The 17,215-nt window shown below is 36.2% G+C and overlaps 1 protein-coding gene across 1 annotated transcript; it reads right to left on the reverse strand.

Annotated features, from left to right (window-relative positions):
• Positions 1 to 5,772: 5,772 nt before the first annotated feature.
• On the reverse strand, positions 5,773 to 7,885 carry LOC126974087 (serine/threonine-protein phosphatase 4 regulatory subunit 2). The gene has a single exon (XM_050821492.1). It carries the CDS (start codon positions 7,746 to 7,748, stop codon positions 6,141 to 6,143), a length of 1,608 nt encoding a protein of 535 aa, XP_050677449.1. The 5' UTR covers positions 7,749 to 7,885; the 3' UTR covers positions 5,773 to 6,140.
• Between the last annotated feature and the right edge of the window lie 9,330 nt (positions 7,886 to 17,215).

Here is a 17,215-nt window from a genome sequence, read left to right on the forward strand (position 1 = left end):
CTTAAGTTTTTTATTTATTTTTTCTACACCTCTACTTTTACCTGTCATTTATACAGCCACGGTCACTAGTATAAGTCTTTGAAAAAGTCTATATTCTATGGCCTAAAATAGCATTTTTACCGTACTATATAATATATATAATGTCGCCGTACGTAATGTCGCTAAAAAAGAACAGTCTTTTTGGTGCCACAGACAACTAAATCTAGGTTAGGTATAGTAGGTATATAGAAGTATTAGATAATATGTATTATATTACATACTTACATAATATTTCCATGTTTAAATCATAAGACAAAATATTTTAATGTCAACTTAATTCAATAAAACAAATCTTATAACTATATTTACAATACTATGACTACATAAAATTAAAACAATCATTACGTGGAAGCGTACCAACAATACTGGCAGCATTTCCGCGTTGAATACTTTGTACATTCTCCGCGCCTCTGGGCCCCACGGGCCAAGTGTCTCGTCACCAAACGGCACAAAGACGTATGACTCACTGAGAGTTGAGACCGACATATTTGCGACGCTTGCTGTCTTCGCCAGTTAAAGCAGCATCCCCAGCACCAACTGACGTAACTTGGACATGAGAAGGAGCCAGAGTATCGACGCAAGTCGCATCCCACACCAGCGCCCTTCCCCGTGCCCAAGCCACCAGCGTCATTCCATCAGGACGCTTGCCATAGCAGCGGGATACCATTTGGCTCTAAAACAGCTGGTATATTAAGAGCGGCTAATGCTCTGCGGATGCCTTCATTAATGCTGGCGTGACGACTGATACGGCCTGCAGATTTTAGGCAGGATAACCTGTGACGACCAAGAGCATCTACCTGAACGTCACATCTACATTGATTCATTCAGTTTACCCAGCCGGAGTGATACGCGTATTGACAGTGTCATCATATTGTCAAGTAGCGTTCCAATTGGCGCAGAAGGTAAGGCTTGTAACCTAAAGCCCGACTCATTTTGTGTCCCGGCCAAAAGACTAGTACGCTCTGTTCTGTCAGTAGATGTGATCAAAAGATCATCAAAGGTTTATTACAAAGAATTGCGTCCCATATTTTTGACACGCCAAGTATTGTTAGCTTCGTTCAAATACGCAATCTCGGAGATACCTGGTTAAGTTCACATTTCCCGCGTTGGCTGTCTAGGTGTACCTTTGCATTACCATACGTAAGTAGGTATGTACAATATAGATTTCCCTCCAATTTAACCGGCAAGTCGAAAACATTTTTGAAAGGTTTTTGTTTCATTTAAAATTAATTATGTATGCGTAGAGAAAATATTGTATGCATGCTCGTGGCGCCATTGTAATGTTCGCCTGCGGCTCACATCGCAACCAACACCACTCACGTTTTTTTGCCCTTTGTTAACAACTGTTGCATAAAATGCTATTTAAACCTCTAATAGCTACTTACCAAAACGCTTACTTCAGGGGATTTCTACATAAAAATGGTTTTGCGACTCGATTCGGCCCGAAAAGTAAAACATTCCGACGAGCGACAGGCGACAGCCTGCAGTAGGTACTGTCAGCGGTTGCCAGTGGTCACCGGCCTCGGCGAGTCTAGACTACGTTCGCCCGCTGACGAGATATCTTAACAAAATACAGTTATATTATTTATAATTTTATTAACTATATTTAAACTAAGCTTACCGGCATTTACTTTTATGATTAAGTTATCAAATTGTTTTCTCTAAAAGTGAAGTTGTCAATTCTTATGAGAAATAAATTCTTTAACCGTAATATATAGTTATATAAAACCTATACCAGGCTTGCCACACTCCCCGTGTAGGTTTCGAAATCGTAAGTATGTACGGCGGCATCTACAGAGTAGACCAGTCAGTAGGGACTCACGAGCGAGCAGTGAAGCACGCGCGAGCTTAGGTACAGTTTTAGGTAAAGAAGTCAACCCTAACGTCGTCAGAAGAGGCAAGAGTCACGCGATAAAAAAGAGGCGACGTCTAGGTGAATAAAAATGTAGATTAGTAGCGCTGTGCGATCTGAATTACACCTTATTGTATGACTGCAAGGGTCCCTATTTATTTTATTGATTTTGCGGAGTGAGACTTCCGTACTTGTACTATGATATATGCTTTCCCCAATAAATACTAGCCCCCTTATTCATAATAGTCTGCTAAGCATTGGTAATTCTCACTCTGTCTTCTTCTATTGACCTAAGTCAGAATGAGAAAAAACACTCCTAAGCGGCTGTTTAAAATTAGCGGACCATAAGGGGGTTTGGATATACTTACTGTTGTTATGGTTAATAGCATTCACCAGAGGAAAAAACACACGCACAGAAGAAATACATAATATAATATATAAAGACTAGAGTAAAAACAACCAAAGAATGCGATATAGAAGAACATCTCTAAGAAAGATACAGCAAGATAGAATGCGAAAGCGAATCTAATGTTACTGTAACATGTATATTGGCTAATAAACAGTGAGCCACGCTTGGATGGCACATTTTTGAAAATTCCTTGAGAAGTGGGTTGTTATTATTGCTACCTTGGTCGATTTGGTTTGATAAATGTAGTTAAAACTAAGTACGTGAAGTAAGTCGCTTTTAAAAGATTTTTTTTTTTCATGACTGACCCTGAAGATGTAGGTAGGTAATAGTGAAGTTACAGTTATTTAATTTCACTGACGACTTGCGTAACACTTCATTATTACTATTTACTAATTCAGTAAGGCGAGACAGGACTTCACTATCAGCCACCGCCTGGAACTATATAAGGCGCAAATCCGCCTCACATCGAGTACTGTTCTCACCTCTGGGCGGGCGCACCCCAGTACCAGCTATTACAATGAAGTGCCGCGGCACTACAAATTGCGCTCGTCACCTTGAGACATAAGATTTTAAGCCTCAATTGCCCAGTAATTTCATTAGCTTCTTCGCCTTTCAGACCAAAACACAATAATGCTAACACATTACTGCTTCGCGGCAGAAATAGGCGTCCTAGTGGTACCCATAATCTATCCGACATCCTGTGCAAAGAAGCCTGCTGGTAAATGCCCTAAATATAATTTTACCTGTTTTTCTTTCAAAATAAATACCTACCTTTCAATTCCATCGCAGACCGACTACTATTAGGTAGATATTCGTTGGCACTTGGTAGCAGCAGCGTACTAGCTCTTAGACGATTTGAAATAAATAACATTACACTGTAATGTTATTTATTTATAACTAGCGGACCCGAAAGACGTTGTCCTGTCTTAAATTTGAAAATATTAAACTATTTTGAATTAATCTTCTATTGATTCCTCTGTTGTCCTCTCTCTTTTGCCCAGTTTCACCCGCAGAAGACTCAAGTATTACACTAAAAGAAACCTCGTTTCTCGAATCACCGCTCTTCGATAACACCTTACTTAAAGCTTCGCCTAGTATCGGAATACTGGGTCTCGACATCTCGAGCGATTGCCGATTCCGCGGACGTCTGGAAAAAGCCAAATTGGCTTCGAAAAAACTGGGCGTCATAAGTAAAGCACGGCAATACTTTAAGCATTTCCACATTCTAGCGCTGTACAAAGCGCAGGTCCGGCCACATATGGAGTATTGCTGTCATCTCTGGTCTGGCACACCCCAGTATCAGCTCGATCCATTTGACCGCGTGCAACGCAGAGCAGCTCGAATTGTCGGAGACCCAGTGCTCTGTGAACGGCTGGATCACTTGGCGTTGCGTAGAGACGTCGCTTCATTGTGTGTCTTCTATCGCATTTATCACGGGGAGTGTTTCCAAGAGCCACCTGATTCACTTATTCCTGCCGACCAATTTCACCTTCGCGGCTTGGCGGTCCTACACAGTGTAGTTTTCTAGGAACTTTCTTCCACATACCACAAAGCTATGGATTGAGCTTCTCTGTGCGATGTTTCCGGGACCATAGGACGTGGATACCTTCAAAAAAAAAAAGAGTGTACACCTTTTTTACAGGCCGGCAATGCTCCTAAGATAATAAGATTCCTCTGGTGCTGCAAGAGAATGTGTGCGGCGGTGTTCACTTAACATCAGGTTTGATTAAATGATCGCAATAATCTGTACGGTATCGATCGACATATTGGTTGTCAAATATTATGGTTAGGTTCAGAATTTTAATTTGTGACAAAACTTAAGATTTATCACCAATCTACATAAAAATAATCTGATAGAAAGTTAACAACTGTAGTTAATGTACCAACTATAGTTAGCTAAAACTAAGTTTATTTTATACCTCCTGAGAAAGTTAGAAAGATATAAAAAATTTAATCAGGTATTTATTTTAAACTATTCTTTCAATTTAATTTCTGAAGGACGTCCCCAATGTGTACCCACATCAAAGGGAAAACAAAATTGTTGTTTTTATTTAATTTCGAGCATTTTAATATTTATTCACCTTTTAAACCTTCTCTGGACTTCCACAAGTATTTCAAGACCAAAATTAGCCAAATCGGTCCAGCCGTTCTCGAGTTTTAGCGAGACTAACGAACAGCAATTCATTTTTATATATATAGATAGAAAAAATACTTTTTGAACATTTTGACAGAAATATTGACCAAAGTAGGTATAAGCGCTTACTTCCTTTCCTTTACTGGAATCCAATTCATAATAGGGCAATTTGTGCTATTTATAACCAAGGTCCTAAAGAATGATTGAGAGCAAAATTTTGAAAAAAAAAAAAGCCTTATCTGTTGCCTCCCAATTATTCTTTAGGACCTAGGTTTTTTTTATATTAAATGGCTCCGTCGACTGAATATCGACGATTCGGCCAACGTCAAGGTGGAGAGATTTTTTATTTTAAATTAAGCTGATTGAGGTAGGTATATAAAGAGCTGATTAAAAGGAAATGATTGGTTGATATAGCTGTGGTTTTTTTTGTGAACTGAAGAATAGGCAACAAGAGTTAGTAATAAACACCCATAATATTAACTACCTTATTAGTATCTAATCTAAATTTAAGGGCGAAATGTGTAAATGTAAGTGGGAATATGTGCCTATAGAAGCGTAGAAAGTATGGACGATAGAAATTACAATTTAATATTATTGTGGGAAATAAATTTGGAAAGAATCTAAAGACTTTCATAAATGAAAGAAAAAAAGGGATGTTGATGGGGCGAGGGATATCGGATATATATAAAAGGTCATATAAAGAAATTGACAATTTAGGGCAATAGAAAAAAATATGTTCAAGAGTACCTTCCACAAGGCCACATTCACAATTAGAAGGGTCCCTTACCCGGATCTTGGCAGAAATACTGGGGAACAGATAAATCCCAAGCAAAGTTGTATGATGACAGAAGTGAAAAATTTATATTGTTTTTTTTTTAAGGAAAGAACCAGGGCTTAGAGGGGATAAAGTGTTGGATAGAACCATAGAATTTACCTATAGTTTGTTTTGTGGTTTGCCATAAAGCATTCCATGTATCAACCAGAAAGGGTTTAGAATTACCCCTCTTATGAAATTGTTTCCTGTGAAAGTAAGTAAGCAAATGTATTACGAAATTTAAGATGTGTTAATAAACATTTGTGTGGTAAAGGTTACTAAAACACAAACGAATTTTCTGATACCACAGATTTGGAATAGTGCGACCACCCTCAGGCTATTAAATAATCAATTTTATTATAAGATATTAGATTGCAACCATATTTTTATAAAAAAAGAATCTCAATATTACAATTACCTTCTGGATCTAATTGTAAGCCTAAACTATCAAGATGCTACACAACCAACACACACATGTTAAAAAATATCATTCAGATCGGATTTCAATGAAAACCTTAGGAAAGTAATCTTATGTATCTCAGAATTAAAAAATATCATAGCACTTTATTTTAACATCATCTTATACATCAAACATTCTTAGGAGCCCTCGGGCATTCATTACAAAATGGTGAGCCGGTTAAGAAGAGTTGATATAAAACTTTATCTAATTATCTACTATGGGGTTAATTGGTGAATAACCCAAAAAGCATTCACTTGGTTTCATTTTTATTTACATAATATTGCATTAAGCGTAACTTGATGATTGATTCTTTAACTGAAGCCTTTAGGAATAACAAATAAGATAAATATTATCTTAGTATGATATATTTTTCAAGTCAGCTTCACACATAATACTTCAATAAAATGAGTACTTAAATCTAGATATTAAAAATTAAGGTGTTTCAGTTTCCGGATTTGCAATTTTACTATCAGATTGATTTTGTTCATTATCAATTTCTTTCCTATGTTTATCACTCACTTCTAAAGCTCCTTCCACTTTGCTTTCCGCAGGTATTTGAGGTAGTTCTGAATTCACATCAGTTATTGAATAATTTTCTGATTGTATCACACTCACTGTATTAGGTGAACTTGTCTCTTCAAGACATTTATCTGAACTATCTGTTTCGTCTTGTTTTCCATCCTCACTGTCAGTTTTAGGAGAGTTACTTAAGCCATCAATATTTTCACTAGATGCTGAACTCCCTTCACTTGATGAAGAATTCTCAGATACATTTTTAATTTCTATATGATCATTTGTATCTTCATTGGAATGTACTTCCTCAGGTTTTTCCTCCTTTTTTTCCACTTTGACATGCGCTATATCAGTGCATGTTTCTTTATTAACACTATCTTGATTCATTTCCTCTAGATTAGCTTGTTCTATTATTTTAAGTTCAGTCATTTCTACATTGTCAACTTTAATGTCAGGAATGATAAGCTTAGGCTGTACTACATCAGTTTCCTGATCAGTTTTATATGCAGGTACAGTTTCATCATTAGAACTTTGTTCATCTTTTAATTGCTTCAAATCTGTTGGTTCATTGGATGGTAAATCTGTAGACTCTTTTGTTGGCAAATCTATTGAATCATTTGATGGTAAATCTTTTGAATCATTTGGTGGTAAATCTTTTGAATCATTTGGTGGTAAATTAGTTGAATCCTTTGATGGCAAATCTGTAGATTCACTGGCTTGCAAAACTATAGGTTCATTAATTTGTAAAGCTGCTGGTTCATTTGTATCCATAACTTTAGGTTCTTGATTATCTTCTATCATTTGCTCAGCTTCAGTGCATTCAGTAATATCTAACTCGGGAGGCGTCAGAGATTCATACTCAGCAAATTGCTTATTTTTCATATCCACAGAAACATCCTGCTTGGCATTTAGTCTTGCTTCCAGTTCATTCATATTAATGTGAGTGTCTGAAGACCCAGGCTGTGGTTCTCTGTTTTGTTGTAACTCACCAGTTTCTTTCCATGACATGTCCTCCATTTCTACATCAACATTATATTCAGAATTGTTATCAGAACCATTTACAATGGGCTCCATAGCCTCGCCATTTTCTGGTTCTTGTGGCCTTTGTTGGCCAGGTTCTCTAGTACTCACAACTAGAATATTTTTTTCGATTGCCCTCATAAACTTATCCACGCGATTGTACTGTTTACGTGGAAAAGTAAGTAGCTCACAAATCCTTTGAACAGTGAACGGCGCAGAGGTAAACGAATCTAGTCGTTCTACAAGGCTGTTCTTCATAATGTCATAATTAAATGGATCGACGTTTGGGCATGGTAAAATGTCTATACTGGGTGTTGACTCATGGAAATCCGTTATAACGTTGAGGAGTTTCTCTTTGAATAAGCTCTTAACGAGCGACCACTGATACACTGGATCACCGGTGCGAGCAACATAAGTCAAATAGTCATTAAGTTCTTGGGGTATTGTTTTAGGTTTTCGTTTGGAAAATTCTTCAAGGAATTGAAAAACTTCTTCTGCGTTTTCCATTACAACGTTCTAATAATTAACTACCACAATTGTTTACCTATACTCCCTTCAAGTATTTTCTTGTAAGTTTCAACTATGAATTAAAATAATAGTTACAGTTTAAGATGCACAAACACAGAAATGCCCAGTAAGAACTAAGAAGCTAAATTTTAGTTGACATTTTGACAATTGTTTCCAATCCAACTAATGCCATTTTTTTTAATTTAATGACATGAGGTGCAACAGATTGGCCTAAACTAAAATAAAAGAATTTGACGAAAAAACGGTAATCGAGACTTAAATAAACAATACGGTTTTAACTACATATTGTACATACAGCAATATATAGTAAATTCAAATTCAAAAACACTTTATTCACGTAGGTCACGGAAATGACACTAATTATGAATGTCAAAAAAAAAAAATTGTTTCTTATTGAATTTACCGCTACTTCGTAAAGGGTTGAGCTAATGAGAAGAAGTAGCAAGAAACTCATTGCCACTCTTTTAAGTCAAGATTTACATTTTAATTGTTTTACAAATCATTTCAATTACAATATATGCAAAGTGACGCAACAAAAATACTCAAATGTCAAAAACTGAAAGCTTACACGAGTAAGTCAAAAAAAGAAAAAAAAGTAAATTAATACTTATAAACACAAGAGTTATTGAGTATAGTAGGTGTATCAATCCACACATACCGTAAATAAATAGAGGCATTATGTGATCATTTCATAAAATAAAATATATAATAACTTTAACATTAAAGGAAATAATAATAATAAAAAACACATCAAGCAGACCTCCCGGTAACAAGATCATCCAGCCACCACGAGTAGCACCCGTTCACGAGCATGACGCATAGACCAGCCATCGCCTCCCTCGACCATATTTTAGGGAATTTTAGGAAGCATGGAACGACCCGCCCCACGTCGCCGCCACAAGCAGAGGCATTTAAGCGAGCATGACCTGTCATGAGAAATCTAGTAGAGTCACTGACCTATACTATATACCACTGGACTGGCGGCTGTCATAGTGCTTTTGTGCCTGTTTGATATTCGCCATTTTGGCACTGTTGGCCATGTACCGAGAGTCTACTAGTACTAAAACTATTGAAGACAACCTCAGCAAACATCAATAGATGGTGGGAAACTATTTACAAAAAAATTGTGTACTTTATTGCGTTGATTCTTGAAGTATAAATAACATGGAAAACAAACGAAATTAATTCATTGATTCCTTCGCAGCCATTTGTATTATACGTCAAAATTAGTTGTCTCGACGCTCGCGAGTGGCGCTTCAAATAGGTACAAAAAATTTACTGTCAAACATATGGAACAGCCTGTCTAGTGGTATTTATACAGGTCAGTGAGTAGAGTATATAGAATAGTCTAGTAGTATAATATATATAAATCTAAAAGTATAGTCCCCGTCGCGAGAATATATAGATATTGAGGGATATAATACTTTTCTTAGCAAATTCATCTTATTTCTTTTTTATTTTACATATAAGATTCTATTAATACCACTCTCAAATAAATCTTATACCCCCTGAAGTTCCCACCCAAGTTCATTTTAAGCGCCTCCTTAGTTGTCATTCCTATTGTACTTTGTGTAATTTATTAAAAAAATACCGTGTGGTGTCGCGGGACACCGGATAGGAACGAAGTTCCTTAAAATAAAAATATTAATGTTAAGTTCTATTCGAGGTATAAAGACACAGAAGGTCTAAAAATTTTATTATAATTTTTTATTGATAAAAAAAATACTTTACAAAGTTATCAAATTTATTGTATTTACAATGATTTATAAAAAGTATACAAAGAAACACCTATTTATATGAATAATAAAATCGTACCGTGTGATGTTGCCACTGCGTATAAAATAGGTACCAGTATCAAAGATAACATTGTGAGGCTTATAAAAAATATTCATGTACGTACAGCGATCTTTCTAAGCATCAGCTCACATCAGCTGCTGCTTACAACCGACACAGTGTCCTTTTTTTTTGGGATTTTATGACACTCACCACGGCGACCGAGCGCGGACCAAAGAGTATAATAATATATAGGAAAAAGAGAGCCCTCTCTACGCATTATGAGCTGTCTATTTGAAAACTAGCGCCATTTGGAGATTGGCCCCGCAAATAACTATATATAAGCTCGGAATTATAAAATTAGTTTTAAGCTATTGCATAGCTTCTATCGCGGGCCTTGAGCGTGGAGACCGAATCCAGAAATTCCGTAAGGAAAATAACCTAACACTTACTTACTTTTTTTTTGTTGAACAAATCGTATAATTAAAACAAATCTTATAACTATATTTACAATACTACGACTACATAAAATATAAACTATCATTACGTGGTAGCGTACCAAGAATACTGGCAGCATTACCACGTTGGATAGCAAGGCTGATCCGTTGACCGAAATAGCTGCCAGCGCTTGGGTTTCCAGTAGCCTTATTGAGGCGCGAAGATAGTATTTTGAACATTCTCCGCGCCTCTGGGCCCCACGGGCCAAGTGTCTCGACACCAAACGGCACAAGGATATATGACTCACTGAGGCCAACATATTTGCGACGCTTGCTGTCTTCGGCAGTCGAAGCAGCAGCCCCAGCACCAAATGACGTAACTTGGACATGAGAAGGAGCCAGAGTATCGACGCAAGTAGCGTCCCACACCAGCGCCCTTCCCCGTGCCCAAGCCACCAGCATCATTCCATCAGGACGCTTGCCATCGCGGCGGGTAATACCATTTGGCTCTAAAACAGCTGGTATATTAAGAGCAGCAAATGCCCTGCGGATGACTTCATTAATGCTGGCGTGACGACTGATACGGCCTGCCGATTTTAGGCAGGATAACCCGTGACGTCCAAGAACATCTACCTGAATGCCACACAGTGGTTCATTCAGTTTTATACCTAGCCGGAGTGATACGCATATTGACAATGTCATATTTTTTTTTTATTTTTTTTTATTTAATATTTTTAAGAAAGCCAACAGCTGGTTTTACATACATTAAAATAATTAACAAACATAATTCGTTCGAGCTAATAATAGGCTTCCACATGTACATAGGAACAAGTATACTATTATTAAATCTAACATTTTAATTACAAACAAACAACACAAGTATAATTAAAAATTATTAAATAAAACTTCATAAAATTATTAAATAAAATCTTCTCGCACTCCTATCGCCAGTTGAGAGCATGATCAAAAAAGAGTACTTTCATTCCTAATGTTAATTTGTTAATCACTGCTAAATTGTTTTACCAAATGGTCTCTAATTGAATTAATACTGGAGTTAAAGAGATCAATATTATCCGAATCACAAAAATGATTGAATGACTGCATAGCTCTTAAAATAAATGTGTTCCTTCTATAATTTGTGCGACAGAATGGTACAGCAAAGATATGCTGTTGTCTTAACATTCTACTAGGGGCTGCCAGACAGACTTTGGTCAGTAATATAGAACAGTCAATCATACTTCTTAGTATTTTGATTAAGGTGATTATATCAGAAATATCTCTACGAGCTTTAAGTGGTAGAAGGTGGAAGCGCTTGCAGCGTTCTTCATAGCTTACATTAGGTATTTTAAACTTAAAGCCTAGATATCGTGTAAACTTCCGCTGAACCCTTTCAATTCGATTAATGTGTTCAGCATACATTGGGTTCCAAATTTGTGAACCATATTCAAGATGGCTGCGAACGAAAGAACAGTAGAGAATTTTTAATGTTTTCATACTTTTGAAACGTTTGGCTGTACGTATTATGAAACCTAGTGCTTTAGACGCTTTAATGATAGCCTGATCAATATGTGGTACGAAAGTTATTTTGCTATCATGGACAACACCTAGATCTCTTGTTTCGTTTACCACAGACAGAGGTTCGTGTTTTAAAATATACGTATGAGGGAAAGGGGTAGGCTTAGTAGTGTAATGCATGTAGAAACATTTGGATACATTTAGGTCTTATATGTACACGGTACAATAGTCATCCAGTCTATACAAATCTTCTTGAATGCGTAATGCATCTGTCTTATTATTTGCTGTAATTTTCATATCATCTGCAAACAAAAGGTAATTCGAATTTTTAATGAATCGTCCGATGTCATTTATGAAAATTATAAAAAGCAGAGGTCCTAGTAATGATCCTTGAGGGACCCCAGAGGGTATATTTTTCCAAGAAGAGCAGTAGCCATTGAGAACAACAGCCTGTTTTCTATCAGAGAGATAAGATTTAAACCAATTGTATAAATCGTCACGGATACCAAGTGCTGTAAGCTTTTTGAGAAGAATACAATGGTCAATTCAGACGAATGCTTTCGTATAGTCCATGTATATAACATCAACTTGATTACCCTGTACCATTTGTTCAGATATGTAGTCATTTAGCACTGCTAAGTTTGTGACGGTAGAGCGTGCTTTTAAAAATCCATGTTGACATTGATCAAAAGCCGAACTAAATGTTTTGTAAACTTGCGTGAACACCAGTCTCTCAAGAACTTTTGCAAATAAGCTAAGTTTGGATATTGGCCTGTAATTTTCTACATTTTCCCTGGAACCTTTCTTATGTATTGGAGAGACATAAGCAGTTTTCCATTTGAGGGGAACTAGACCTTCGTTGAAGGATCTCTTAAACAATAATGGATATTGGTAATGACAGGTCGAAGGCACATGCCACGATAAATTCAGCTGGTAAATGGTCAGGTCCTGATGATTTTTTCAGATCTAATGACTTAAGGAGTTCATATACTTGTTTGCAACTGACTTCTAGGTTCCCCAATTCAAAATCCGGATTTGATGATGGTGGAGGCATTTGAGAGCTAGGCGATGAGCTGGATAAAAAAGTAGTATAAAAATAGTCTGAGAACAGCTCGCTAATATCATCTCCTTTAGTACAACTTTTGCCTTTAAATGTCATTATGGATGGAATTGTACCACCCTTACGCCTATCTAGGACGTATGAAAACATTTTGTTGGGATTAGTACATATGGATTGCTCAATGTTGTTCATATAATTATCATAACATTCCCTTTCAGTTGCATCAACACGTTCTCTGAGAACTCTGAAAGAGGCTTCGTCTGATTTGTTTCCATAGATTTTGAACTTTCTAAAGAATTTGAATTTTTCTTTAATCATTCTGATTAGAGATGAAGTTTACCACGGGGGATATTTAACATTGCGCGACTTACATTTAGGGACAAACTCATCTCGCAATTTATATATTATTTTGTAAAAAGAGTCAAGTGCTTCATTAATGTCGCCTGAACAGACAATATCCTCCCAGTCGACCTCTGACAATATTTTACGAGTTTTGTCGTAGTTGGCACGCTTGAAACAGAAAAATTCGGTTTTTTGAGGTGATAAGGGCTTAAAATCCAGGGAAGGGACTACACATATAGCTTTGTGAGGCGAGTCTTCAGGTACAAGCGGAGTAGCATACTGGAATACTGATACAGAGTCATTTGAGAGTACGAGATCAAGTATACGGCCGATATTGTTTGTTATGTGATTATATTGTTTCAAACTACACATATTAATATTATCAGCAAAATCGAAGTAAATCTGTTTGGTTAGATTAAGCGGAATAAGTCCATCCTCAGAAGATGAAGAAACCCACTGAATTTCACTTAGATTGAAGTCACCCAGTACTAGAAATTTGTCATCTTTGTAGGTGTTAATAAGTGTGAGTAGCTGGTTTTGAAAGTTTGCTAACTGAACATTAAAGGAATTACCTTCCGCCTGATTACAGAGGTAGACTGAACATAAGTGAATGTGGGTGGCTGTGGTTGTTCGAGTACGAGGTATAAATAACGTAACCCACAGATCTTCAGCTGATGAACTCCAGCTCGGGTTGCTCCGGGCATGTATTGTGTTCTTAACAGCAATGAGTACACCTCCACCCTTTGTTTGACGAGTGAGATTGTAGTTACGGTCGTTTCGCCACACATTATACGTTTCATTAAAAAGTTCACTGTCACAAAACATATCGTTGAGCCAAGATTCAGTTAAGACGATAATATCGTAATCGCTCATACAGACGTTGCGATAAAAAACATCCGTCTTTGTCCGCAGTGCTCGAACATTTTGGTAATATATCTTTAAGTTACCCATTTTAATAGTAAATTATAATAGCTGTATGACACAAACTCAAATAAGGTGTTAATATAACAGACTAATGCAATAAAAGGATATACAAATAATTTACTATAATAATAACAAAACTGGTCACTGACAACTAGGTAAATAGCACGATTGAATGGTAAGTTGTTAACAAAATAAAAAGTCATCGTTAAGTGTAACATAAGTTCACTATCTGATTTATAATCTGACCGAGTGTTTACGACACACGAAAACTCGCTCAATGAATATAACAGATATAAAAGTAAATTCGGATTTAAATAATATTTACGGTTAAAAATCACATACACAAAGAAGCACCCAGAAATTAAATTAAGAATTGTTTGTATTATTACGAAGTGATTACTAAATAAAGTGTCTATCGTTAGTGATTGAATAAAAGTTCGATAGGAATGCGAGTAGTCATGAAGAAAAGAATTACAATGTTGGTTATTGGTTACTATACACAGAATTAAATATACTAATTGATTTTTGATAAGTCTTTCTCTGATCTTATATGTAAAGGGGGAGAACTGTCGGTGAAACGCACCAGTATTTTGCCATGCTGTACCCAAATATACTTGTAGTTTTTTTCCTTTGCTAGTGCCTTGGTCTGTGAAAGGAGCTGTTTATTCCGAGCTGTAAGATGGTCGTTAGTAAAGATGTGCTCCTTTCCTTCGAATCCTATGTCCGATATATTAAGACCCTTATAGGCACGCCCGGCTGCAACGAAGTCTTCTTTAGCATATCGGTTTATGAAAGAAATAATAATTGGTTTGTTTTTGGTGTTGTTTCCATTGCGTACTGGTACTCTTTTATGAAAGAAATAATAATTGGTTTGTTTTTGGTGTTGTTTCCATTGCGTACTGGTACTCTGGTTATAAAGTTAACTTTTTCTTTGGACACTGGATACAATATTTTAGTGCCAATTTTTCCTAATAAATCATAAAGATTTTCGTTCGGCTTTTGTGGGACTCCTTTAATTTCCACATTATTGGTTCTTAGCCATTGCTCTTTGGAATTGAGATCTATTTCCAATTGGAGAACCTTCTCCTTGAGGTCTTTGATATCTGAATGAGATTTCTTCATATCGAAGATAGATTTCTCAACGGTCATGATCCTACACTCAAGCCTATTTACTTTCTCAGTGTTATCATGGACAGTTTTTTTAATATCAGATATGTCCCCTTTGATGCTCTGAACCTCGGACAGAAGGGTATTGAGTGGAACTAGTTGAAGCGCTAAGCCATCGAGACGTTCCATTATCTTCTCTAGACTTGGAGCACTAGGAGACGAACACATATTGGATTTGCAATCAGGGCAGCGCCAAGTCTGTTTTCTTTCCCCCAACTTCCTATATCCCGTTTCGGTTATTCCTGAGCATTGGAAATGAAAAGTTTTCTGACAAGCGCTGCACTTAGGTCCATCCGAAACATACTCGTCGCATCGCATATAATAATATCAGCTGTTATACACAAGAAACTAATTAGTTGTTCTGAATGTGAGATATTTAGTAATTGTGTGTTTACTTGTTGGAAAGTTATTGATATGTGTTATATTTGGATTTACACTCAAGGTTTGTAAAAATTTTTCATATCACTTACTGCCAGCCTATTGTTCATTTTAATGAGAGTGGCGATGATAAGACTTTGAGATCACTTTTAGAACACAAATCTAGACTTTTTTATTAGCATAACAATTTCACGAATACTTTTAACACTAATCAACTTGTTTACAATATAATAGATTATGATGTTACTATGAGCAAGTACGAAAAATGAATGAGATATTGTCAAGTAGCGTTCCAATCGGCACAGAAGGCAAGGCTTGTAACCAAAAACCCGACTCATTTTGTGTCACGGCCAAAAGACGAGCACGCTCTGTTATGTCAGTAGATGAGATCAAAAGATCATCAAAGGCTGACTTATAAAGAAGTGCGTCCCATGCTTTTTGACACTTTAAATCGTCTGGAAATTTTTGAATGTTTGCAATATTTAGCCAAGCATTGTTAGCTTCGGTCAAATACGCAATCTCTGAGTTACCTGGTACATGATTTACAATTCTAGTAACCAAAGGCTGCGCACTATGAACTGAAGATAGAAATGCTGGCAAGGCCACGCCCGAAACTTTGCGAGTACCCAAACCACCAAACCGTATCGGTAAAGAGGCTTGAGACCATGCACGATGAAAGTGAAATATCAATCACATAAAGCAAATTTGGAAATTTCTATAACGGGCTAGACCTTAAGAGGTACGTAAATTTTGAAACAAATAAACAAGACCGAATAATAGTTAAGGCCATATGAGAATTAATTTTCAATAATCTGTCCGAAACGTTATTAAATTTTTTAATGTGATAAAATTTCGGTATTAACTTTTCCAGAAAGCAGACTTTCCTTACTTACTAGATGTATATAGATATTTCGCAACGATCATTACAGTTGCCGTGGAACAGCGTTTATCACGTATGCTTTTTGTGCAGAAGGTCTCAGGTTCGAGCCTGGGGTACGTCTTCATTTTTTTTAATTTCTGATTTTTTTTTATCACGTTTTTAATTTTTATTTAGTTTCACCTGTCCCGTTGTCTGTCTGTAATCAAATCTTGCAAGTTAAATTTTACTCACTACCCGTTTTCTTTTTTAAATTAATTTTATCAAAAAAAAAATACTGCATAAATAAAAAAAATAATAATAATTATCTGACAAATCTTTCATTTTCGGGCCAACTAACAGATGGCACTACAGTCTTCTGAAAACGTCACTTTAAGGCATCTGTCCCACCCCTGGCGCGGACTGACGTTTTTTCGATAGATCTTTTTATGCAATGGGTCCAGAGTGACAAAATAATAATCTTACGTTACGGACCTTTTTTTCCGGTTAGGATACCCCTCCGCATCGTCCCATAAGGAACTTCGGTCCAAAAGAGTTGTAAATATCAGAGAGTATTAAGATATATTTAATAATAATTAAGTAATTATATTTGTGTTTATCTTTTATAATCTCATAGCATGTATGTTTGTTTCAGGTTTAACTGAAATTAGCACCTTGATCTGATTTTAGCACCGATTACTACCGTTAACATTAGAAAACATAATCTATTTAATTGGTGATCTACATAACGTCATATTGCATATATTGGCTAGATTGTGGTGTATCTTCCACAGAACTAGAAGCCATAGTAGTAAGAAATAAGAATAGAAAAATTTAAACCAGTATATTTATGTATGTAGTATACCCGTTAATATATCCTTTGATATTGAAAACTTTTAATAATTGAAAGATTTACATAAATATCTTCTTTTATATTTTATTTTCTTTCATAAGCTGATGGCTTTGTTACAGTGCTCTAAATAAATTATAAAAA

The sequence above is a fragment of the Leptidea sinapis genome, chromosome 31 (assembly GCF_905404315.1).
Source record: "Leptidea sinapis chromosome 31, ilLepSina1.1, whole genome shotgun sequence".
NCBI classification, from domain to species: Eukaryota; Metazoa; Arthropoda; class Insecta; order Lepidoptera; family Pieridae; genus Leptidea; species Leptidea sinapis.